General features: G+C 33.2%; 1 protein-coding gene across 1 annotated transcript; it reads left to right on the top strand.

Moving 5' to 3' along the window:
* Positions 1 to 420: 420 nt before the first annotated feature.
* LOC149491287 (tyrosine-protein phosphatase non-receptor type 11-like) lies at positions 421 to 23,944 on the top strand. Its single transcript, XM_089697787.1, has 12 exons — positions 421 to 776; positions 9,615 to 9,777; positions 18,081 to 18,248; positions 18,395 to 18,551; positions 19,140 to 19,256; positions 19,950 to 20,072; positions 20,169 to 20,296; positions 21,711 to 21,872; positions 21,967 to 22,077; positions 22,241 to 22,331; positions 23,338 to 23,516; positions 23,757 to 23,944. Exons 1-12 carry the CDS (start codon positions 622 to 624, stop codon positions 23,775 to 23,777), a joined length of 1,575 nt encoding a protein of 524 aa, XP_089553913.1. The 5' UTR covers positions 421 to 621; the 3' UTR covers positions 23,778 to 23,944.
* Positions 23,945 to 27,829: the final 3,885 nt, after the last annotated feature.

Genomic DNA, 27,829 nt, shown 5'->3' with positions numbered 1-27,829 from the left:
ATGTAAATATAAACGTTATTTAAATAATTGTTACAATAAAACAAGACAAAAACTTCACATTCAGTTCAATAAATTATGAATATATCTATCAATAAATTAGTAGATAACTTTACCTTTGAAAAGATCTCCTTTATGTCTAAGATTCTAAAAATATATAAAGTAAATAGGTAGGTTCTTATGTTATACCTGTTTAACAAACTAACTGCAGACAAATAAGCTAATATTGAAATAGAGCCCTAACATTGACAACATGTTAGTAAAACATAAAAAAATCTGAATTGAGATCAATAGAGGAATTTCATAGGTCTTTAATTGAGGAAAATAATGATTTTTATGCTAATATGATTGTTACATAAAATCTTCCATTGCCAAATCATGTAGAGATCTAGACAAACAAACAGCGATACAACACATTATAAAGTCATTAATCACAGATTAGTACAACCTTTTTACGAGAACGAGTAATCTCTACGCATGACAAGTCGCGCAGAAACGCAGAAAGCTGTTGCGCCCGCGCATTCTGGTTCGAACCGCGCGCGAAGCAGATCGTCCTGCGGTTACGGTCGTGCGTTTGTGTTGTACTTACTTACTAGTGTTTATAGTTGATACATATAACTGGAGATGTCGAAGGATGCTCCTCGTCTGAGTCGGCTGGGGGTGCTGGCTCCCGCCGCCCTGTCGGCGTGTATGGACGCCTCGGTCCTGGCCGTGCCAGCCGCTAGCGCCATCGTATCCACGGTCCTTAAGGAACTAAGCAAGGCTTTCATGTTAAAAAAGTAAGTATTCGATTTGCGCATTCCATAATATTATAAATGGGTGAACTGCAATATAGAGCAGTTAACATGAACTCGAAAACGTCACCAAAACTGGAAATGCTGGAATTTAGATTTAAAATTCCATTCGTTTTGTGTATCTGTTATTTACTTTGCATCCTATGCACCTTTTAATTTAGATTATTTCTGTCGGTAAAAATCAATAAGGTCTGAAAAGAAATAATAATAGGTATATAATAACATAGTTAACTTTAAAAATAACTATTAGGTAACTATTAGTCCGGGATACATCGCCCATTTTTGCAAGTGATTACTATCAAGCTAATTTTTCGTGAGTAGCTTTATTTTGATGAGATGCCCAATAATTTCATGTACAAAACTCTCGATTGTGGTAGCTACCAGAGGAAACAAGGATAAAATATTTTGATTTGATGGCTCTCAAATATTTATTACTAACTGAATGTTTTTTTTTGTTCAATCTCAAGATAATTATCTAAATTATTCGAAAAAATATTTGTCCTACAAAATCTATGGTTTGATCAAAGAGTCCCCCTTTCCAATGTGTATCGATAACGAAGTCATCATAAATGATTACTAACCAGCTGATTTTTTTATTTTCACTTATTTAATACTTATATAATTCAACAGACATATTGTCCTACAAATTGCGTAATAAATATTTGAGAACCGTCAAATCAAAAATTTTTATCCTTGTTACCTCTGTAAGCTACCACAATCGAGAGTTTCTTACATGAAATTATTGGGCATCTCATCAAAATAAAGCTACTCACGAAAAATTAGCTTGATAGTAATCACTTGCAAAAATGGGCGATGTATCCCGGACTATATATTAAACAAAATCGTCATAAATTGTAATTATGTCAATAAAGATTTTTTATTATTTTATTTATTTATTTATAAAGTATACCACAAGAGCTTTACTTTAATTAGGTATGCCATTTGCATTATTTTTCTCGCAAGCTTTCGTAAATTCATAATAATTTCAACATTTCTTATGTAGGTACCTAACTATCTAATATTACTATATTTTCAACCTACAGAGCAGTTATACCATATATGTATTACTAGTGGTCCGCCCCGGCTTCGCCCGTGGTACATATTTTGCAATAAAAGGTAGCCTATATCCTTTCTCGGGTATCAAAATATCTCCATACCAAATTTCATGCAAATTGGTTCAGTAGTTTAGGCGTGATTGAGTAACAGACAGACAGACAGAGTTACTTTCGCATTTATAATATTAGTAAGGATTATCTCCATATTTTTTTTCTGTAACTATGTTTTCAAAGACTTTTCCGGAAATTTGTAAAATATTATAATATCAAAGGGATTCACATGACTTCACAGGGCAAATGGACACATCAGAAACTTGTTTTGTACTGCCTAGTTTGTGCTGAGCAATCGAAGAATATTTTTTTTGGGTTAAAGCTCTATCTCCAGCATTCCCAAATTTGGTGGATTTCACAAATAATAAATAAACTTATCTTATGTAAAGTTGGATGACTTTAATTTTTAGACATTTTTACATATGCTCGTAAGAATAAGTTATATTAACTCCGTTACTTTTATAAGGACTCCGTTCTTTGAAATATCTCAAAATTCCTTTTAAGTATGTATGCAAAGTGAATTATTAATATTGATAATTTATAATTAATAATTCATCTCGATTAATTAATTCTAGAGTAGGTAGGTACTAGGTATTTCTATGACTAAACCAAACAAAAGAAAGATTTTCCATTAAACAGTTGTAAATTTTCCCTGTGAAACATAATATTATCTAGCAATTCCCTATTTATTGAGAAAGCCCTATGTAATCATTAATGACTACATCCTTGACGCATCTCTACATAATTGGTGCAAATCCACGACGTCATATTTTTTTATTGCATCGGATTTACGCGTGTATTGGCATTGTAATTTTCCTCATACATATAACCGTACTTTCATAATATCTGTAATTAATTGCCTTTCGTCGTAAGTCAAGCAAGAAAGTTCAACTTTCATGATCTGTAATGATATACTGAGAGACTAACTTATAAATAAGACGTTATACACATAATAATAATTAACTTCCTTTACCCACACGGATATTTGAGTAGGACCTGTTTGTTTTATATGCAATTTTAAACCAATTTAAAAGTATTAGGTATTATACGATACAAATTATGTGAAGGTTTTATTTGTAGTGATTCATACGTTCGTATTTTAGAAATACGTATGTCGTAATTAAGCCATTAATGATTAATAAAAAAACACCTACAGAAGCTGTGTAAATTAGATTAATAATGTCGTAAACATCTTAAAGCGTAAATATGCTTTAAGATTTAGGTAAACTTAACCAATTTTCTTCGATTATTATCTATATATTCTAACGTAATAAACTATTATAACACAGTCGGTCTGTGGGTACACTGTACATTAATATTTTGTTTATTTAAACCATTACCATATGAAGTTAACGGAAGTAGTTTAGTTACCTAAATCATAAATGTAATGACGGCCAAATATGTGCACGAATACTTACTGGTTGACTTAAAAATTCATTCTTGACTATCAACATTGAGGTTTCTAATGTGATGTCATAAATAATTATTTTTTTCCGCATACATTGCAAACGCAGGCTGAACCCTACGAGTTTTATCAAAATAATGTACTAAGTATTGTACACATTGAAAAGGTCTACAGAAAAGTCCGTGATGGTATAGGTATGTCTATCTCTTATCCCACAATAACTTTTTACGACAAATAATGGTTAATTTTCGAAGCGATTTTAACCAATACAGCATTAATCCTTAACCAATTAAATACCTTGTATACATTGTTCATTTAATATAGATCTACATGGCCTTATTTTCTAAGATATTACATACAGTTTTAAAATTTGAGGAACGTAGCGTTTGCGGCGGTACCGGTCGGCCGCCATTGCACCCGTGCGAAGCCGGGGCGGGTCGCTAGTACTATCATCATTTACATCGATGGAAAGCCGTGGAAAGTACGTGAGGAAGAGATAACCAATAAAAATGCTGTAAAAATGTCGTAATTTGTAAACGTATCTGTACCAAATATCATTATCAAAAATAATATACCCATGCTGAAGAATGAAGCTGAAGTAATCTCGTAAAGCTCACTACAATAACAGCATATCCTGAACACATTTCGCATATACTGGATAGGTAACCTCTCTGACTTTCTTTTTTGCAGCGTTGCTATTTCCAATTGGATTAACAGGTCGGGCAGTTACTGCTACCTATAGCTTGCACTAGATCGAATGTTTCAAACTCCTTACGTTGAGCTTGAGTAGATACGTAAAATGTATGTAGGTATGTTTTTAATCAATGTTCCCAAAACTATTTCAAGTTTCTTATTTCGTATTAACTTCATAAACCTGCATAAATTTCAGTAAAATTGTACAATAAAAATATTCTCGTTCTTATTATGCGTTTACAATTATCAAATTGATTTGAACCTTTTTTATATCCGCCAACCTTCCAAGTTTGCAGTCTTTGTTATGGTTGTAAATATCAAAACGACAAACTGTGACGATGACAAAATATCGATGTAAGAACTTCCTAATCGGGCGGCAGTGGGCTGCGATCGTGACGAAATATGAGGTCGGCCAGGCGGTCACCGTACTAAGGCCGTTCTGCTGTCATTCATCTCAAACATCTCATAGATATGGACATTTTTTATTATTGTCCACTCGTCTTATATATAATATTGGTACAGGTGACCTCTCAAGTTTGTTATTCTAATCTATTGATGTGCGATGTGTATTTTATCATATGTTTTCTTTATTTTACTAAATAATTCTTATTAGGTAGGTACACAGTTAATAGGAAAATTATCATGTCTTTATTGAAAATGTTTAATTATTTAGGAATAACTTATTTAATAAATTAAAGTTATTTTTAATGCATATTTAGACTTTAGAGTAGCTATAAAATGTTTAGCGTGTTCACATGATATCCTAAAAACAAAAAAATATTAATATGTAGCTAATTCAGTATTATGTAACCAATTTGCACATAATTATGACTTATTCTTAACTTATTTATCACAAATCTTAGTCGATAACCGACGCCCGTCGTTTAATCTTCATCTTCATCACTAATATTATAAAGAGGAAAACTTTGTTTGTTTGTTTGTTTGTTTGATTGTAATGAATAGGCTCATAAACTACTGGACCGATTTTAAAAATTCTTTCACCATTCGAAAGCTACATTATCCACGAGTAACATAGGCTAGGTTTTATCCCGGAAATCCCACGGGAACGGGAACTATGCGGGTTTTTCTTTGAAAACGCGGGCGAAGCCGCAGGCGGAAAGCTAGTGTCTTATAAAATAGTCACATTGAAGAACCTTTATCTACTGTTGCTACCTGAAAATATCTTCCTGCCATAATTTCGCATTGCCTTTTCGATAGGTACAACATAAAAACCTTAAAAATTCTTCCATAACGATGAAGCACTAGTGCGGGTGTTAAACATTCCTAAAGCTAATTACTGTTCTTTGCATAGTTATTTCTATGGAAGGTTGCATTTTCATTTGTGATATTTTAAAGTCTTAACATTTATTAATAGGATTTCTAATCTTCGCCTCAGTATGTTTATTAGTCAAGCGGAAAAATATTCTTCATACCAAACATAACAAAATGAATAAATTGCGTTATAAATCACGATGTTGACTTAAGGGGGCGCATAAAGCAAAATAACCAATCTTCTATTAGATGATACGTGTAATATGCAAGACCAAATCTAAAAAATAAAATATATATCGAACTAGATGATATGTTCAACGATTCTGTTTAATCATAAACATAAAATATTAAAATTTACTCGATAAAAAAAAATCACCAAGTTAGCTCTAATTTTCACTTTTATCGTGACAAAATCAAACGTTTATCTCGAGAAAAAAAGAGCGCCAAAAGGGGTTTATCGCAGATAAAACCAAAACTAAAAGTAATTACACAAAATGCTCTGACAAATATCTTGCAAATGTTTTAATATAATTGTTTATGAAAAAAAAATCATAATAAGTATTACCATGTCAAGTAGAAAACGTAAAAGTGTGAAAATTAGAGCTAACTTGTTGATTTTTTTTTATCGAGTAAATTTTAATATTTTATGTTTTTGATTAAACAGAATCGTTGAACATATCATCTAGTTTGATATATATTTTATTTTTTAGATTTGGTCTTGCATATTACACGTATCATCTAATAGAAGATTGGTTATTTTGCTTTATGCGCCCCCTTAAGTAGGTAGGTACTAGGTACCTACTGGCGGTTCCTCTGTATGTAAAATACGCCAGTTGCCCAGTTATATTTTTTTATTTGTTTTATTTTGAATTGCCTCAGTTAATTATATTTAATCGTCGATTTAATTAAAAAATTATTTATATTATATAGAATATCGAATCGATGTGTTAATTTGGTACACAGTCGAACGAAAAGTTAATAGGTACCTAATGAAAATTATAATGTTAATTCGGAATTATACCAAAACTAGCGACCCGCCCCGGCTTCGCACGGGTGCAATGCTGATACTAAATACACTACAGAAAAACTGTGAACGTTGCATAAAAAAACATAGCGGCCCGGCCGGCCGGTACCGCCGCAAACGCTACGTCCCGCAATTTTTAAATCTGTAATATCTTCGAAAATATTCACATAAACCATACGGTGTAAAGGGCCATATAGATCTATATATTAAATGTACAATGTATTCAAGGTTCAAAATTGGTTAAGGATTAATGCTGTATTGGTTAAAATCGCTTCGAAAATTAGCCATTATTTGTCGTAAAAAGTAAATGACAAAAAAAAGTTATTGTGGGTTATCCTTATGCTAGATAGACATACCATCGCGGACTTTTCTGTAGACCTTTTCAATGTGTACAATACTTAGTACATTATTTTGATAAAACTCGTAGGGTTCAGCCTGCGTTTGCAATGTAAGCGGAAAAAAGGTAATTATTTACGACATCACATTAGAAACCTCAAAAATAACAGTACTTCGCCACTATTTGATGGATGTTATTATACATATAAACCTTCCTCTTGAATCACTCTATCTATTAAAAAAAACCGCATCAAAATCCGTTGCGTAGTTTCAAAGATTTAGGCATACAAAGGGACATAGGGATATAGGGACATAGGGACAGAGAAAGCGACTTTGTTTTATACTATGTAGTGAAATATAAATGAGGATGCATCATGCGATGCATAATTGAAGCCCAATATTAATTAATAATACATATTATTATTAGGTATCTTAATTATTATTTAGAGTAGTTTCGATATGAGTACATCGTCAATCCGTGGAAGAACCTTAATTGATCTAATTTATTAATTACGTATTGTTATATTTGCTGTAAACAATAAACATGTTGTAAATAATAGTGTGGAAACACTTATTGCTTGCTTTATAGGTTTGTTTTTGAACAACCTCGCTTATTATCTAGACAATTTTTCTTTTAAATACTCATTGTTACATAATTTGCGTACGTCCTGAAATATAACAAAGGTACCTTATACCAAGTGAATTATATCCTCATTGCCCTTCCTTTACTCATAATTCCAACGACTATTTTTATATAATATCTACTTAGTCAATGTATGTAATCGGTCAAACGACTTCCTTTCTGTTTTTTATAAGTGTATATGATATATCTAAATGTATCTCATTCTGCCGGTCAATATAGGTACCCTAATTGTTTATGAACACTTCAAAGTAACTAATTGAAATTTGAAATGCAAATTTTGGTCACAAAATCCCACTTTAAATATCGTACATTTGAACATAAATTTGCACTGTATGTAATAATAATAATAATAAGGGCGTAGGGATGTGACGACCCCATCGCCCACGGTTGGAATATCTATTGTCTACGTGACAATAGATATTCCACCCGTGCAATCAGTCAACCCGCAGGACACCTTGTGGCGGGGTGTCGGGGAGTAGCGACCCCGCGGGAACCGAGTGCTCCCGGGGGAGGCCCCTGTCTTCATCTCCGGCTCGCCTTCACCGGCCGGTCGGAGTGAAGCCTGACGAGGACAGGACCCCCACCTCTGGCTTGCCTTAACCGGCCGGCCAGAGTGGAGTCGCGAGAGCTTTTAGCTCGAAGGGTGGATGCGAAGCGTAAGTGGCGAGTGGGCACGTGATGCTGGACCCTCAGGGAGCGCGTGATCGTAGTTTAAAGTCCAGGGACGCCTCTCCACCCTTAGCTGCTCACAATATGTTGCCCCCTTGTCGCACTTTTGCAGCGACTTATTTCGGGGGCCCATACAGTGAGAGGGCGAGTCACCACCTGCCAACATATTTTTACTTTCTTTTAGTAGAAAGGCAGGTGCCATAGTTTCCCATAGTTCCCAATACCAGTCCATTTAGCATCCCAATCCATAGCCCAATTATTAAATTTCCATACCCTGCAATAGTCCTACATCGGCCGCGGACTGCCTAGGGCTGTATCTCTATAGTGCAGTCATGGGCAGGCTGCGGCTGGTGTCCCATATCACATTAAAATTCTCGAAAGGGCCTCTGCGTGTTGGATCCGTGTCCCCACGTAAGCCTTCCAAAGATCCGGGTACCGTCCTTCTGGTGGTACCCGAGTATTATGGAAATGAGAAACATAATAATAATAATAAATTCTTTATTGCACACCAAATAAAATAACAGAGAAGAAAACAGCGCATAGGAACAATGTACAAAAGGCGGTCTTATCACTTACAAGTGATTTCTACCAGACAACCGAACACATTACGTTTATGTAGTGGAAGTAATGTTAAGGAAATAGGCTCAGTAAACAGTGCGCCGCATTCGAAGTCGAATTTACAAGGATGAAGGAAGTCAGGCCATTATTCCAATCTTATGGGGAAATACCCAATACCTTAATTATACCTAATTGGGCAGAGGGTGCTAACAGTAAATAAAAAGTAATCGTATATGAGTACCTACATAATATAATAATGATAATTAACTCTTTATTGTACACCAAATAAAGCAATACAAAAGGAATAGCAGCAAATAGGATTATTGTACAATAGGCGGTCTTATCACTAACAAATGATTTAATATAATAATATCTACGTGCTCCATCCGAGATCCGATGTTCGATTTCAATATAATATTTATAGATTGATACATATTTCATAATTATGCAAATAAATGTATGCTGTAATATGTATCTAGCGTGAATAAACATCATAATATAAAGTTAATAATATATCGTTAGTAATAAAATTAAAATGGTAATTGCCGCGGTAAGTATCACACATATCATGTAGACGTATTAAATTATAAGTACCTACAGTAATTAATTGTAGACTCGGCTTCGGTTATAACTTAGAAATTAAACGCTACAGAACGGACACTCTCCGCCTCCCGCCAAAATTAAACACTTACCTCACCCCGCACGATCATGCTATAAATTGTCCGCATTTTTCTGCAAGGACGATACGCAACGAAGATTGACAACATTAATCAAATTGATTTAAAGTAATTTTATTATTTTGGATTTGTGATTATCGTTTTTCGTAGAAAATGGTTAGATATTGTGCTGTTTACGAATGTGTTTCATCAGAAAAACGCGAATTTTTTTTTACGCTAGTCACAAATGTGCCAATCATAAAGCGTTAACACACACATTTGCAGTCTCTACAGTGTGACTGTCAAAACGGTAATTTTGTATGGAGTGTCCGGGGTGTGCCTAGAGTTTAGGCACATATTTCATAATCATGCTATATTGGCAATTAAGTACCTACCTATAACTTAACGCGCCGGACAAAAAAGTGTAATGGTACTTTTACTAAATGACGAGAATTTTCCAGATGGTTCCATGGCGTTATGTCAGCTAAAGAAGCTGAAAGTCTCATCATGGAAAAGGGGAGAAACGGGTCGTTTCTAGTGCGGGAGTCGCAGACGCACCCGGGGGAATACGTGCTGTCCGTCAGAGTGCGGGGCAGGGTCAGCCATGTGATGATCCGGAAACAAGTAAGTTTCTTTAATTTACAGCATCATTTCTTTACAAAATACAACTTTATTGGTTATATAGGTATTAATAATACATGTAAAACATAAGTACTTCAATAATTATTTGATCAAACTATTATTTTAAAATAATACTACAAGTTTTTATTAATTGATAAACTAAATCTTATACGTTTTGTGTAACACAAAAAGTGGTCTTGTAATTACATATATAGAACGAACTTAGTGTAGGTGTTATAATTTTTGTAAAACAAGGCCCGATTGTTATGTTATGTTACAGTTAAGGCTAATCTTATTTTTTAGTAAAATTGATTACAATTCAGGGTTGTATTTATAAAGTAAAAATGACGCAGGCTAAATATAAACCTTGGAATCAAGCATATTATTCCTATTTATAGTAGTTACCCATCTAAGTTGTTGTAGCGCGTAAGCTCAGTTAATTTAAAATGCGATCATGTAGGTATTTGGTCAGGTGTAAACTCCAATTGTATCTTAAGTATGTGAGTTGCGTGCGCAAAATAATTATTGTTTGTGATTCCGCTTAAAACAAAACACAAGGAAATATGTCCAAAATTGTAAAGGAATAATGTCGGCGTTGTCTATTATTTTTTACCTCTGTACCAAGTAAGTTTGATAAATTACAGAGTTTGTGACGAGTTTTTTCTCGTCAAATTTGTTCTAATAATGACACCCACATGCGTTTGAATTTTATAATAAATCATTCATCGCCGCTTTGTTTTAGGGAACTTATACCACACTTATACTCAACACACGAACTCTTTTGTTTCGCTTAAATGGGATAAATGAAGCAATAAATTGTACATGGAAGTACCTAGGTAATTTGGAAAACCTATCATTGAATTTTTAGTCTTCGACACAAATCTAATGCCTAGATATAAATATGATATTATATCTTTATTTTCCAAATTAGAGAAAATCAATACATATATTTTCAAATATTCGATAGGTAATTAAAGTAAAATAACTGTGTTTTCAATTTATTTCAAAACTGCAAAATTGCAGTATTAAACCAAAACATTGTTTATTTCTCATATTATATTTTATAAAAAAGATAGTTTTGCTGTTCATACACTATAGAAAATAATATTTGTCAATTGTTTTATTTAAATAAAAAATCACAGAAAATATTCTTTTTGTAATAATTTACTGTTAAAAATAATAATAGCATTATGTGTGGGCGACATTCTGTCAATCATTTCTGGTATAAGGTATGCTTGCTTGAGATGGGTTAATTTAACACGCTGGTCATTGATCTAAGAATATTTATTATATCAAATATCTCATTAATTTAAATCTATATAGAATTAGCAGTTTGCATTTTGAAATAAGTAATGAATGTTGAGACTTTAAAAAAAATCAAGAGTCTCTACATAGTAGATAGATAGGGGTCGTTAAATTTAGGTTATACCTAATAGTCGATACGGTACTATTACGAAACCTAGATACCAGGAACGCATAGTGTAGAGAAGGTGACTACAATAATCATTGATCGTAGCTCGTGGGGGGTGAGGGAAATCAGAGGTTGCATCTCCAGCAGAACTGTGTCACAGTATCTATCGCACACACATTCACTGTAACTGCATGTTTGAAAGAGATAGGACTCATCCTCACTAAAGCCTGCATTCGAATAGGAAACTAACACATATACTGAAAAACTTTACTAGTAGATATTTAAAAATGTTCGGGAGTTCGTCACGCTTTGTAAATTTATTAAGTTCGGAAAGCGCCTATATTCATTTTGGCAAATTTAAACAACGCCGTTTTTTTAACATTCTCTCTTTTTACTGATTAATGAACATAATTGCTAGTTACAAGTGCCAAAGCTAAAATAAATAAAATAAAGCTCATTTGAAAGTGAATCGGCGGTGAGCGGGTAGTCTTAAACGAACAAAGCAAGATAGCCATATATACAAATGAAGGCGTAAAAACGGGAGAGACATATAGGATGAACAGTACTTTAAAGTTGCACAAAATACACAACTACCTATAGGAAAACTGCATTTACCTACTAAGACAGCATAAAATTCAAGTGATGATAAAAGTGCACTATGGGTTAACACTTAACAGGGGCATAATGTACCTAGATACTTACAAATTTAATCTATTTAATATTATTTAAGAAAATATAGGTACTTCTTCTCCAAGTTCACTTAGTAAATAAGTAAGGTTATACAGGCATAATCAAGTTTAATACGACTATAAAAACAATCAGAAACTGAACGTGTGTGCAATAAGAATTAGTGGTGGCGTCAGTCAGTCCGATTGTAAGTAGGTACTAGGTAAACAATTCTCTGTAGTTATACATTTTTCGAGAAACTTGGCGACGGTATTTACATAGCTAGTTACAAGTGCCAAAGCTAAAATATTTTTAATTATATTTAAATAAATTAAAATTTATCAAGACTCGAACGAAGTAGTAGGTATCTATTATTTAACAATGTGTCACGCATCATAATATTATAACTTTTTAATTGCCTTGCAATTTTATTCATAATATGGTGGTACAGCCTTGTTTAAACTTCACTAACCCTTTGGTTTCATCACATTTAGCCTAAGTAGGTACATTAAGTTACCAATGCAGGGACAGCGGCTTCTACCACGCTAGCCAAGTGCGGGTTGGCAGAAGTTGCGGGTGACATGATGATTCCTCACAATTTTATTCTTCACTGTTTCAGGCAGTAGCTATGTGAATAATGTGCAAGTAAATTGAAAATATATTTATTTCTTGTACGCTCGTCCGGTCTCGAACTTCCGACGTTTCGCTTTTAACACCGAAGTCCTAACCACTGATCTACCACTCTTTCTATGGGATATACTTTATTAAGGACCGATTTTTCAATGCTTGGATAAAACTTATTCGTCGAATAAGGTATAAAACTACCACTTTAAAAACGTATTCTAATTGCCCGTATTTGACAGTTTACGTGACATTTTAATATTATCGTGTAATACTTTATTGGATGGATAAGTTTTATCCAAGCATTGCAAAATCGGCCCTTATTCAAATATAATATGTGTAGTGTTTTGAGAATAGTTATTAAGAAAGGAATTAAGTCTAACACTATGATTTGTAAGTAGGGGTTTGTTGATCGCAAAGTTATTCATATTTTTGATGTGATTTGCAAAATGAGTCATGTGTACCTTGAAATTCTTGGAAGTAGCCTTTGAATATGTTGATTCAGAGGATCTTTGGAGTAACGGCGTGTTGCGGCCTTATTAAGTTATCCTTAGCTAAGATCGTTATTAGAAGTGTTTATATGCATCCAAAATATTGTTTATATTTTTTTGGACTTATTCTAAATTTTCATTTACTTATTTATATTTAACACATACCAATTATTCAGTTTATTTATATTATTACAAGTAATAAGAAATCAGCACTAATCGAATTTGTAGGTACAAACTATATCCACCTATAGGTATCTAACATAAGTTTTGTGTCACTATATGTCAGATCACACAATATTGTTCTTTATTAAAAGGACCATAATTTTAAACCCACTTGAAAATCTGGCGCGCCTGGCGCCGCGCGCGCCGCAGCTGCGCGACCTGCGCCTGCCGCCCGACAGAGCCGCGCCCGCGCACAGACAGGTGACGAGCCTAGTGGCAGTGTTGCCTACTTATTTTCACGAATCAACAAAGTTGCATTATATTGGCGGTTGAGCGACTCATTATAAATGGAGATCAGTTAAATTATCTCGCTATCAGAGTGCTTCTGTGTCGATGGCGAAACGTGGCTCAACACCGCTTTAGTGTAAAATATTCGCACCATGCTTACCAGGAACTCATGAGGCTCCGGAAAGTTAAATGTGCATGCTCGCAGGTGCATCGGAAATGTTGCATGCCAAAACAGACAATTTCCCTTTATGTTAAGGATTAAAATACCTTAATCGTGCAATAATAAATAAATAGAATAAATAAATATTATAGGACATTATAACACAAATCGACCTAGTCCCACAGTACCTAAGCTCAATTAAGGCTTGTGTTGTGGGTACTAGGCGACGATAAATATAATATTTAATAAATACATATATAGATAATAACACCCAGACCCAAGAACAAATAATTGAGTTCATCACACAAATATTTGCCCTGACCGGGGATCGAACCCGGGACCGTCGGCTCAGTAGGCAGTTACTTTACCACTGCGCCAACCGCGTCGTCAAAATCATGCATGCGTCAAATAATGCATGTTTTATATAGGTAGGTAGGTCTTTATTTTACAAAATTGTACCCCAAATTTGTTATTGTAGAAATATTTACCTAAATACAATACGTAGGTACATAATTAATATATCACTATGTGTGCGATATTTTTAAAATACACTCCTTCTTGTTTTAATTAACAGATGATGTCATTATTGCTTGTTGCTCTACATATAATGTCGAGATAATTTTACAAAATTCTGCATTTTAAAAATTATAATCTACATAGGTATGGGTAATAAAATTAACTGTGGATCAATATGCATGTGAAAATGATTAAAAGAATTTCGTACCAAAATGAAACATTAAAACTAGGTACTTGAAAATAGATATTTATTTTAAATAGTATTTAATAAAACGAGGTGTTATTAAATTAGCAATCACTGGAAGTATTATAAATTACAGAAGTATTTACTCAATTTAATATATTTTAAATATAAAGCGCGTCCCACACGGTGAAGATACTATGTATAATATTTTATGTTAAGATTCTCTAATATAAAATATAACAGTAGGTATCTTAAGGTATCCGGTATCAGCGTTCTGACCATCATTTTTCTTTTTGTCATTGCGTACTAAGACTCCTGTAGAATCGCTATCCTGTTACAAATGACCCGAAATTTTGTGTCAGTGTTTTTGTTTGTTTGTGTTTTTTTTTTTATATTTTATATTAGAGAATCTTAACATAAAATATTATAGTATCTTCACCGTGTGTGACGCGCTTTATACATAGTTATAAATAAGGCAAAAATAAACGTATTTAAATAAAAATAAAAAAATAAATATTAAATAAATAATAAAAAAATAAATATTATTAATACTTAGAAATATCTATTTCTCTAGTACATATTTACATATTTTAGCAAAATGTTATAGAATGAGTGATGATGAATGAGGAAGACTAACGTCGGAGTATCAAATAATTTGGAAAATCCAAAAGTGCACGCCTCATAATTTTTTTTAATAAATATTTATTAATTATTATTTTTGTTTATTTAATAACAATTAAACCACATTGAATCAGACCCTGAAAAATGAAAGGGTTCTATTCCTGAGCATACTCAAGCGTAAGAGAAAAAAAAAGACTCGATTAGTAAAGTATTTCGGTCGCTATCGTGTTAACAAGAAAAAGGATCCGCACATACAGACACACGGACGTCCAAGACAGAACTTTTTTAAACTGTTTTTTAACTAGTTTAAATAACAAAAATGACATCAAAAATATCATGAACGTTAAAAATAGTGTTTTTTCTTAATATGTGTGTGTATGTATTATCTTACAAGTGCAATGTATGATACATAAAGACATTTTAAGTTTGAAAAATCAGATGTTTTGCGCGAAGTGACAGTAGTACCCACCTCAACGCTTCGCTTATGAGGCGTGCAATAGTATATTAGTTATGCCCTCAAATAAATACAAACAGGAACGCTACATAGTTACATGTCTGTATAATGCTTCTGAAATACTAGGAGAGCAAAATCAACCAGAGATGAAAACAGGGCATGCGCGTTAAATCTAGATTGCAGAATGGACTTCTAGTGCATCCTACATGACCTAACTTCTCGTATGTTGTTATACGAGATGCATAATATTGCATTTAGAGTACCAGGATAACATGGCATAAAAGAAGTTTGGCGGGCAATACTTGCAGGCGTTAGAATTGCATCGTGCATCTGCGCAATAGGAGACTCATTTTTATGGTGCATTGGTGTTCTTAGCGAATATTCCTTCAAACGTTTGAGATTTATATCGTCGGTGTAACGCGTATAAGTCAAGGTGTTTGTAGTGAATCTGGTGTTTTGATTGTGTTCAATTGAGGCAGTTTGAAAGGAGCGGTTGTCCTCACAATGTAATTATTTTTGTTATTAAAGTATTGGAAAAATACTAATGGCCCAAAATGTTATAGAAATAACGTCTAGACGTTTTCATCTCGTAAACATCACTCAACATTCAATAAATTCATATCTTCATTTGAATTTGAAAATAGCCATGTATAAAGTTAGTTTTATTTTCAGACAAGTTATTAGCACATATTTTTATTTGTTATTGAAAAGGTAAAATAGTCAAAAAATAAAGAAAACTCTTAAAAGTTTTATTAAAACCGAAAATAAAACTTTAGCCACCAAATTTAGTTTCGATACGATATTACAAAACACAAGAAATATGACAATTCATATATTTTTGATGGAGCGTCCGATTAATATTTACTATAAATTTCATTAGATATTTATATATTCTTCATTGCATACACAAAATATAAATTTTACACATAAGCAGGACAATATATAAGATGATGATCGCTCAGTCTGCAGACGATTATCAGATTCTTATAAAATAACAAAGATTTTTCTTAAATTTCCCCTTGAAATCCCTTAAATTTAATAATTTGTGAGGTTATATATCGAATATGTTTACGTACATTGAGATACGTTTTAAACTCAAACACGTTAAATTTTTATCTGTTGTTATATATACTGCAGGTTGTTTACTAACAAAAGCTTTGATAAACTTATTAGTGGTATTCGTATCGCCAAATGTTGATTTTATGATTGATGGCTTTCGAATAAAATAAATGAGCTTGACAAGTGTTGCCATAGTTTACTGCACTGAAAAATTTATTAAACTTTTGTCACGAAATTTTATCGGATAGAAAAATTAAATTTATCTCGGGTTGGATTTGTTGGATATTTAAAAATAATTCGCATACGATATAGCTTCACAGATAAAATATGTCAAATTTTGAACGTTTGAACATTCATCTAAATTTGCATCTCCATCAAGTGATATGGAATGCAACAGTTCGTTCAATCAATACAGCCTCACTCGCACCGGCCGTATTGATTCCAGTCTAGCTCGTCCGCTGTACCTAGACCCGGAACAAATATCGTTATCATTTTAAAGCTGATCATTTTGAGTGTCGTTTGCTCGTGCCATCGTGAAAGGTAAAATTTGTTGATTATCTTAACAAATACGAATCATATTTAGTAGTTCGCTTCACGGTTTTAGATAAAGCTCCCATGATAGAGTCAGCCATTGCGTCGTTAAAGGATGCGTACCTAGATGATGGCTTTCATTACGAATTCTAAATGAATATTAAGCAAATTGATTATAATTGCAACGTTTTTTTAAATATTCTGCATTTTAATCGAATAATTAATTGATTTGTGATAAGTTTTGAATATCTATCCGATATCTGATATAACGTATAAAGCACAAAGCTCTTAGGAAAATTCCGACATTTTGAAAAGTCGATTCACGGAATGTTGGCGAAGTGAAGGAACGCAACAGGTTTATGGTCCATTAAACTTACTATAGATTCTGCTCTTGTCTCTGATAAAAGGGGAGATTATATGTGTAAAGACGCAACTTCAATGCCCTTGCCATGATCACCCCAGCGATGGTTATTGCGTGAATAATAGGTACCTAGATGGTTTTATTTCACCGAATCATACCTACTTATTCAAACTTAATCGTATTTTATTGATTTATAAGGAAATAGCTTTCCGCCCACGGTTCCGCCCACGTTATTTATAACTTAACAAATTGTATACTGAAACCTTCCTTTTGAACCACTCTATCTATTAAAAACTACAAAGGGGGAAGCTATAAGCTTTTTTTTAATATATAGTGATGTTTATCTGAAAAAATAAGCAGTTTAAAGTATGTATCATTTCGTATCATGAAACATAGGAGGAAACAAGATGGCCGCCATTCAACAATCATAATCGATATCTTCGTTTGATTGGTAATTAGCCATGTTTTGCTGAAACGATTTTGTTGTCTTTTCAAGGGACTTTCCTGTTTAGTGTTACTGATAAGCGGCCCGAGTTTGTCTTTCTTTAATGAACGTCTCGGTCGATGCGATATAATAGTGTGAGTTTGGTATCAGGAGATATTTAGGAGGCTAAAGAGTGCTATTATTGGCTTTGATTGTGACAATTTAACCGCGGGCTGTAGTGCATAATAAATTCGATGTGCTGGTAAAACCCCAATAAATCCGTATTATCAAAAGAGGCGGAAAGGTATAGGATTCCAAAATGGATTAAGATATTAAAAGCCGCCATTTCTCTCATAGCAAAACAAGTACGACGTAGGAAGCGGAGAGCAGTTCGACGATCTGGTCGGATTGATTGAGCACTTCCGATCCTACCCTATCATAGAGAGCTCCGGCGACGTGCTCCGCTTGCTGCAGCCCGTGTCCGGAACTTGTCTCAGAGCGCAGGATATCGATCGGGAAGTTCAGGTACGTTCTATTTTTAAACAGCGGCTAGAGCTCGCGGTGAATTCGATGGCCTCGTTCGTGTAGGAATTAAAAAAAACCGATGAGACGCATGACGGATTATTTTCACTTCTCTGATTGCAAATACTTAGCAGTTTTTATATTTATAGGAAATGGATATATTGGGAAATCTAGAATTTAGAATGGTGGACCACGATAGCGAGTACCGCACCGCGTTAAAAATAGATAAACTTAATACATTAACCTACGTTGAAGCGGCCAAGTGTGAAAATAACAAGAAAAACAGATACCGAAACATAATACCTTGTGAGTTCATTTTTATTTATATAGATATCATTTTCATTATTTTAAATTATAGATATATATTTATATTTTTTTAATTGCCGAAAAAATGCAGGTAAGAGTAGACGAGACTGAAAACCGATAGCGTCAGGAGTGTTTGAAAAGAACAAATGTTTTTTATTGCTTTGCAAATAAAATGAACCATCCCTTACAGCTCCAATTTCCCTAGGGGGCTCTATAGAGGAATGCTTGAGCGCAATTCCTTTTTTTCTGACTGTCTGTCTTTTGATTTGCTTTTGGATTGAAATCTTTTATCCTACTTACTTCTAATTCAAAAGTTCTATAATAATATTTGAATTTATTGACCATCGTAACTATATGATTTTTTTATATATTATATACCTACATTAAAACTAAATCAACTGCAATGCATTTTTTCTGTAATTTCCATTGGTTAAGTTACTACTGTACTACATTTTATTATACCTATACAAAATTTTATTCCAGCGCGAATCCAAGGAACCAAAAAATTATTAAAATTCAATTTACCTTGAATCATAAGTTGTGTAACTATCAAGAATTTCTATCATAATAAATTTGGATAATTTGCAGATGATCAAACTCGCATAGTATTGCGCAAGCCGCTCGGTCGTCCAGATGCTTCGGACTATATAAATGCTACATTCATACACTCCTATTTACCGCACAAAAACGGGATAATCTATCGTCGTAAGGATATTTTTAATTTTGATATATATACACAATACACATATCTACATATTTAGATACACATGTTGTGACTGCATAAGTTTGTTTAATAAAAATACCAAAACAATGAAAAAAATTTAGATTAAACAGATAGAAAAAAATAGACCTATAGAAAAAATCATAAAACTCAAGGATCGTTATAGTAACGTATTCACGATTACATCAAATGCTGATTTAGTTAAAGAAAAACATACAAATGAGGAATATAGTTTTTAAACACTCAGCGTTGATAACATACTGATGAGGTTAAAATAGTGAATACAGTCAACATACAAAGAAACCTTTACCCAATGTTTAATCAACTAATAATTGACCGTACATTGGCAACATCAACATAAGATGTTGACCGTCGCGGTCGTTGTCAATTGGAAAATTGATGCAATTTTCTTTGGTTTTAACGATTCAACACTTTCATAGACAGACTGTTAAGCTACAGATTTAAATTCTTCTCGATTAATAACATACCAAATCAAACTAATTTTATATAGAATATTTCACAGATTTTAAATGGGCATTAAAGAAAACCCGAACTAGAATAATGATATGTTAAATAAAAGTTTTGATTGTGTGTTGTGTTCTTCTTCTCTTTGTCCTTCCTTTAAAAGTATTTGAGTCTGATAAATGTCTTAAATAATAACTGCAATGCACTTTTAGCTGTTTTCCTGCCCAATCCTAACAACCCTGATGTGCCGTTGATCGCAACGTACAGGAACGCTCACGTTTGTAGGGAGGGCCAGGGTTACATCAAGTTGGACCCCAACAAGTGCACAAACTTGAGTAAGGATGTTTAAATTCTTTAAACCAATATTGAGATTATAATTTGTTATTAATTGTACGTCCGATCATTTAATTGATAATTTGGCATCTTTGCAGTCAGGGATAAATACTACATAGCGACGCAGGGTTGCCTCCCGAACACTATTGATGATTTTTGGCGTATGATATGGCAAGAAGATGTGCGCGTCATTGCCATGATCACTCAGGAGATAGAGAAGGGAAAGGTAACGTACATTCTGATCATATTAGGAACTATTTCTACTTTATTGTCATGAATAATTATTATTTAGAGCAATATTTAGTTTAATCAGGTACGTAAAGCTGGCGATGAAAATTAGCGAAATTAAAAAAAAGCAACACCAGAATTTGTTGCTTATTTGTTGCTAATTAGTTGCTATAATGACGATTTTGTTGCTCAACCCGTTCGCTGAAAATCAGCAACAGTTCTAGCTTAACATTAAGGTAGCGTGAAGAAATCGGAAAAAGGGATGGATTGTTGCAAAAATGCAAGTGAATTTGTTGGTTATTTGTTGCTGTATAAAAACAGTGAAAATTTTTTTTAAACATAAAAAAATAATTTGTTGCTGCTCACATCGTTCACTGGCACAGTGTACAGAGCCAGCAACAAAATAGAAACCGGAAGTAGAGTTAATTTTGAAACCGGTTTGCTAGAAAATCGTCTACGCCAGCTTAACTGTAAATTTTCGGTAGTTAAAGTTTCAAAATCAACTCTACTTCCGGTTTCTATTTTGTTGCTGGCTCTGTACACTGTGCCAGTGAACGATGTGAGCAGCACCAATTTTTTTTTATGTTTAACTATCGCAAATTGACAGTTAAGCTGGCGTGGACGATTTTGTAGCAAACCGGTTTCAAAATTAACTCTACTTCCGGTTTCTATTTTGTTGCTGGCTCTGTACACTGTGCCAGTGAACGATGTGAGCAGCAACAAATTATTTTTTTATGTTTAACTACCGAAAATTGACAGTTAAGCTGGCGTGGACGAATTTCTAGCAAACCGGTTTCAAAGTTAACTCTACTTCCGGTTTCTATTTTGTTGCTGGCTCTGTACACTGTGCCAGTGAACGATGTGAGCAGCAACAATTTTTTTTTTATGTTTCACTACCGAAAATCGACAATTAAGTTGACGTGGCCAGTGTTATTTTTGGCGCCAATGAAAAAAATTTAAAATTTTCACTGTTTTTATGCAGCAACAAATAAGCAACAAATTCACCTGCATTTTTGCAACAATCCATCCCTTTTTCCGTGCTGATTTTCAGAGAACGGGTTGAGCAACAAAATCGTCATTATAGCAACTAATTAGCAACAAATAAGCAACAAATTCTGGTGTTGCTTTTTTTTAATTTCGCTAATTTTTCATAGCCAGCTTTACGTACCTAGTTTAATCCTTTGTGACTGTTATTAAAGTTAGTGCGCGATTCTCGTTGATGATTGTAAAATATTATAAACAATTTAGCACTCAGTCTAAATTATTTTTTTGGTACCAGAGGCGTTCTTTCTTATTTTATTTAAAATTAACTTTAATATTATATTTCACCCAAGAGTAAATATCCAGATATTATGAAATAGGTACACATACAAAATCTACACAACATTCATAATATTATGATAACTTTTTAGCGCAAATGCGAGCGCTACTGGCCAGACATTGGCCAGGAAGTGAGATTCGGTGGTATTCTGATAAGATCCTATACGGAGAGCATCTTCGGAGACTATCGCGTGAGGGAGATGGAAGTGAGTCTGAGGAACAAATCCAAGAGGATTTACCAATATCAATTCACTGTAAGTACACAGTATTTTATTGGATTCATATATTTTTATTTTGTACTTTTACTTATCAGCCTATAAAATAATTTATTTATTTTGATTGATCTAGAATTGGCCAGACCATGGAATACCAAGAGAAGCCGAAGGTATTCTGAACTTCGTCGATGATGTAAACAGAAAGATGTATGACATCTCGCAGCGCAAAAATGCTCCCGCGAGGGTAAATCCTTTAACTCATAAAATTAAGAGAGTTTTTATATTATTGCTTTATTTCAATGCTTTTTATTTTAATACTTATCTATAGTATTTCGAAAATGTAAAATTAAATTGACAAACATTTTTAAAACGTTTACGGTACTTTTACATATCAACTGTTTTTCCAGAGCGTTTTGTGCGTTCATTGCTCGGCTGGGGTCGGAAGAACTGGCACTTTTATTGCCATCGATATGATCGTCAATAGATCCAAGGAACATGGTAAGTTATGCTACTTATATGTATTATTTTCAGATGTTCTTAGCATTGCAATTATTCCACTCATGCGTGTGTTTTCACTCATGTGTCAACGGGGACTAAAAATAGTACCTATACTGGATTGACTGAATTATTTTTCCTATCTTTCAATTACTCAACAAACTAAATATTATATGGCAAGGCCTATTATTATTTAATTATTATTTACCTTTATATTGAACTAGCGGTCCGCCCCGGCTTCGCCCGTGGTACATATTTCGCAATAAAAAGTAGCCTATGTCCTTTCTCGGGTCTAAGGTATCAAAATATCTCCATACCAAATCTCATTCAGATTGGTTCAGTATTTTAAGCGTGATTGAGTAACAGACAGACAGACAGAGTTACTTTCGCATTTATAATATTAGTATGGATTAATGAGTTATGATTCTATTGCTAGATTCTGATAAAAAAGGTACTTCTGCTTTGCGATTGTCCACTTATGTTATCATTGCAAGTGCTTTTCATTTTTATTTCTTCTTTGAACTCTTTAGCTGCGATTTTACTATAATTATAATTTATTTAACGTTATGTTATTTATGTACTCCAATTTAACTGCGAAATAAACAAAGTTACATACTTACCTACCAACAAAAATGCACATGTGAGTACTTTACTTTTTTAGTTTAGTTTTTCTTTTATTATTAATTCGTAACGTACGTTTTGACAAAATTTACATAAATGTGTAGGTATTTAAAGTTTAATTATTAATAATTCACAGTAGCTAGAAAAATTTGTATTCATATTCGACCAATAGACCTATTCTATGGGTAATATTAAAAAGTAAACAAAGATATTTGCGGATTACTTACACCTTGTGTTTTTTCCATTTATGCAATTAATTAATAAGACTTCTGGTGTAATAATCTTCGGTATTATGTTACGTAGTTATCTAAGGTGAATATCGTGTTATTATGCAATGTCTTCTATATTATGCTCGTTCACATAGTTTTTACAATTGTTCTTGTTTTAGGGTTCAGTAATGAGTTATACGTATTCGATGCTGTCAAGACACTCCGCTTGCAGCGCGCTGCCATGGTGCAAAACCTGGCTCAGTACAGATACATACACTTTGTTCTGAAAGCCTTCAATCAGTTAAACATTAGTGCTGAGCGCAAGGCACAGTTCATGGAGGGTGGAGGATTGGCACGTGTAAGACTATTATTTACCTTATTCATAATACTTACATACATATTATTATTATATAAGTGAATTTGTTTACAAGCTTGTCTGCGAATGTTTACTTTAATAGCTTTTCATGAAATCATTTAAGAATTATTTCATGCAGTTATAGAAAGACTTAAAATGACAAATGACGAACAATTAGTTTGGAATAGTCTGTTACTTCGCTTTAACATAGGTATTATATTTGCAACATTTTTATTTTTACAGGATGAGCAACCTCGGGCCTAAGCGAAGGAGTCTACCAAAGCGACAAGTAGAATTAAGATGTTATTTATTCCTCTTTTACAATTCATTGTAATTTGTCGTTTACGTACATATAAATGTACCAGGATGTCAGTAGTTGAATGACATTGTAAACATGACATTGTAATGATAATTAAAGTATTAATAAAGTAGTATCGTTAATATTTTTATACTCCGTCACTCTAAAAAGTAGGTATCCCAAATTAAAACAAAATCTTAGCTATTTTGATCAAAGTTTTTATGCATACCTACTTATTATGCCATAAATACTTACCTAAACGTTAAAACTAAATCAAATCAGTTATGATATCGTAGTTAAATGTTTCCTTGGATAGAATAGGTAATATCCATATACATATGTCGGCACTAGCGAAATTCGGAACTAATGCCGTCATTTGATGACAGATTCTTGTGTATTTGATACAGTTATTTATTTATATTTATTTATTTATTTATTTATAATTCTTTATTGAACAAAATATGAGAAAACAATAGTATGCAAAAAGAAGTAGAAATACAAAAGCATAATTTGCCCAAAAGGCGGCCTTATTGCTAAACAGCAATCTCTACCAGGCAACCTGGCGGTAGAGGAAATGCAAGAAGATTATGGGATAGTGCAAAAATACAAACAAAGTATTAATGCAAAAACAACAAAAATAAATATATAATTAGGTATATAAACATACACCTACATAAAAATAAACAAATACAATATCATAAATACAATACTACAAATACATATAATATTAAATATATATTTATATATATTATTTATACATACACATACTAAATAAAAAAAAAATAAAATAAAAATAAAACTCAAATAAATACAACGAATAAAACAATGATTGGCTTCAGAAGGCAAACAGGAAAGCAAGGGAAAAAAAAGGAATATGTAGTAACAGAAAATTGAAGAAGCTACTGTTGGGATAGGTAATAGTCTTTGTAGCTTTTTAAAGGAGGAGAGTGATTGTGCACGTCTGATATTTTCAGGTAACGCATTCCACAGCTGAATAGCGCGCACTGTGTAGGAATTATTAAAAAAGTTAGAACTACGGATAGGAGTACTTAATAATAACAGATTAGTAGATCGAAGCGAGATAGAATGATTAGAACTTAAATAATTGAATTTATCTTTTAAGTACGGCGGGGTCTTAGGGCTAAATAGTATACAGTATAAGAGATGAAGCACGTGAGTATCCCGGCGATAACGAATAGGAAGCCAGTTTAACCCTTTTCCTGAACTCTGAAACATGGTCAAACTTGCGTAAACCGTAAATGAATCTTATGCAGAAATTTTGAAGCTTCTCAAGGGTGTCCAGTTGATATTCATAAATATCAGGATAGCAGGAATCGGAAAAATCGAGGAGAGGAAGGAGAAGAGATTGAGCCAACGTAATTTTGGTAGAGATCAGAAGAAAGTTCCGTAAGCGCCGTAACGAAAATGCAGATGAAAATACCCTTTTTTGCACTTGTTTGATTTGCTCGTCCCAAGAAAAGGTTTGATCGAGCGTCAAGCCTAAATTTTTAACCTGAGTGCAATAAGGGACAAGTACATCATCAACGATAACATTAGGTAAATTGGTCCAGTCAATTTTTGAGACTAATTGCCTACTTCCGAATATAATAGCTTTAGTTTTTGTTGGATTAACTGTTAAACCATAGTTCTTGCACCACTTGACAATAGTTGCAAGATCCCTATTAACTTGTAAAATCGCTTCAGGTAGTTCGAGAAGAGAGGCATGTTTACATAACTGGAAATCGTCCGCATACATGTGGTAGGATGATACAATATTAGTGGAAATTGTGTTGATGAAAATGGAAAAAAGGAGGGGAGATAACACGCCACCCTGAGGAACGCCAGCAGAGATATTGCACCATGTCGAAGAAAGCTCCTCGATCAGCACACGCTGTCGACGTCCCTCCAAGTAACTATGTACCCAGTCTATGGCCGAGGCAGATAAATTAAGAGAGCGTAGTACAGCTAACAATACATCATGATCGACACTATTGAAAGCGTTGCTCAGATCTAGCAGTGTGAGTATTGTAAGCTCCCTGTTGTCGAAACCTCGGCGAATATCGTCTGTAATTTTAATCAGTGCAGTAATAGTGCTGTGGCCTGGTCGGAAACCTGACTGGAAAGGATTAAGGAGTTTGTGATGATTAAGGAAAACCGTTCAAGGACCTTGGATAAAAATGGCAGGATAGCAATCGGTCGGAAATCGGATGATATAGAAGGATTCGGTTTTTTGGGAAGAGGGACAATGTGAGCATTATGTTTCAAACACTCTCACTATCTACATAAGTTAATAATTATGCAATCATAATTTCATACGCTACATTAACTGAAGAAAATTAGCTAAAGTTTCATAAAAATTCGAAGAACAGCTTAAGATGTCGTTTCTAAATTCCCTGAAACCAAGGAGATTTTTTACATCGGCATACAATTATTATCTATGCCTTTTTTCACACCAATGCTCTGACAGTCTCATCCAAGTGCTGTAGGCAAGAAGCTTATATCTAATACACTGGAGATTTCAGTATGGACATTAACTTGTAACAAGAAAATATGACCTTGAATGACGCCTGTATGTTTTTTTATCCCTTTCACAGCCACTTGCCAAGTTAGGTGTAAAGCTTCTTGGCTGTAGGTACCTATGCTTTTGACAATTATTAGACAGGCTTATTTTTGTTATGCGAAATAATCTTATTAAAATATTATGTGGCTACTTTTTACTTTTACATTTGTGTCTTTGTTGTGATTAATACGAATGTCTGATTGTGTATGCATATGCAATTTTTAAACCTAAAGCTCAGCGAATGTTTATATGATAAACACAATATACCTACCTACCTACATTATTAAACAATCTTTATATTTTGCAGTATTAACTATTTGTGTGTTACTTATCTATATAAAAAAATATAGGTATGTACATTATGTTTTATTGTATACATTTCATTGTTGGTTTTAATTTGATTGTTTTGTGTTAATTTGATAGCAGGCATCACGTCCACTATTTAAACACTATTATTATAGAAAGTAGTCGTGATTGAAGTAAAGTTATCCTTTAGGTATATAAATATCAGAATTATGGAGGACAAAGAGAAATACTTATCTACAAGCACAGAATAGTTAATAGTACAAGTAAGTATTATATTAGAAACCATGAAGTTTATGTTGAATAAAATACAATTAACCTGATCATTTTTAAATCCTAAATTAAAAAAAAATTAAACGATTTCGCAATAATGCAAAGAATCTACATGCAAAATATCATTATTGAAATTCGATATTCAATGAGAGATGGCTACACCATGTTTGAGAGATTAGATTCGAGCAGGTTCGACAAACTTTAGTAAAAAACAGTTTCCAAATAATTTCTATCAGGCAATAAAAAAAAAAAATGCCAACACTCAAGTATCTTATTAAAAATGGTTAACTACCTACAAATAATAATCGAAGATATTTATTTTACGATGTAGGAATGCAATTCCTATAGAACCACATTTAATAATAATTTGATTATTTTGATGTATCACTGTGTTTCAGATAATTACAACACCACAAGTAAAGAGTACGTACCTACCTACAGTAATAGATCGTAATTTTCTATCCAGATTAATTTCATTTCTATAGGAAGCATGATCATGCGCTATCTGCAGTGTTCAATCGAATCGAACTCGATTGAATGAGATCTCGATAATGTCGAGAGTAAGCTTGAGCTTAGCTACTATTAAGTAGGTATTCTGTGCTTGAGCATAATGTTTTTTTTACATCTATCTACCAAATTTCGCCATTAAATTTTCATATCGGTTAACTAAATAAATTTATAATTCTGTATTTTTCAATGGCTTGTAGAGAAAAAGAAGGCATTTTTATAATAAAATTTGCCTTATGTAGATAAAATTTGCTTAGTAGTACTTAGGTAGTAAAGTAACCGATTACGCAACAGTAGACCTTGTGACGATGTTTTCGAAATATTGTATAGTCTTTTACTAGATAAAATAAAGACGTAGTTACGACATTTTAGTTT

This window comes from Colias philodice, chromosome 1 (genome assembly GCF_061535455.1).
Source record: "Colias philodice isolate Cphi_HAF_F1 chromosome 1, ilColPhil1 Martin Lab GWU primary, whole genome shotgun sequence".
Classification (NCBI taxonomy): Eukaryota; Metazoa; Arthropoda; class Insecta; order Lepidoptera; family Pieridae; genus Colias; species Colias philodice.
The sequence above is the reverse complement of the archived record's forward strand: the minus strand, read 5'-3'. Positions and strand labels throughout refer to the sequence as shown.

Bases quoted from the DNA above. Each gene is read 5' to 3' on its own strand.
- LOC149491287 (XM_089697787.1), top strand. From the start codon at position 622: ATGTCGAAGGATGCTCCTCGTCTGAGTCGGCTGGGGGTGCTGGCTCCC. The intron at 22,078-22,240 runs GTAAATCCTTTA...CTGTTTTTCCAG, and splicing joins GCAAAAATGCTCCCGCGAGG to AGCGTTTTGTGCGTTCATTG. The intron at 23,517-23,756 runs GTAAGACTATTA...TTATTTTTACAG, and splicing joins AGGGTGGAGGATTGGCACGT to GATGAGCAACCTCGGGCCTA.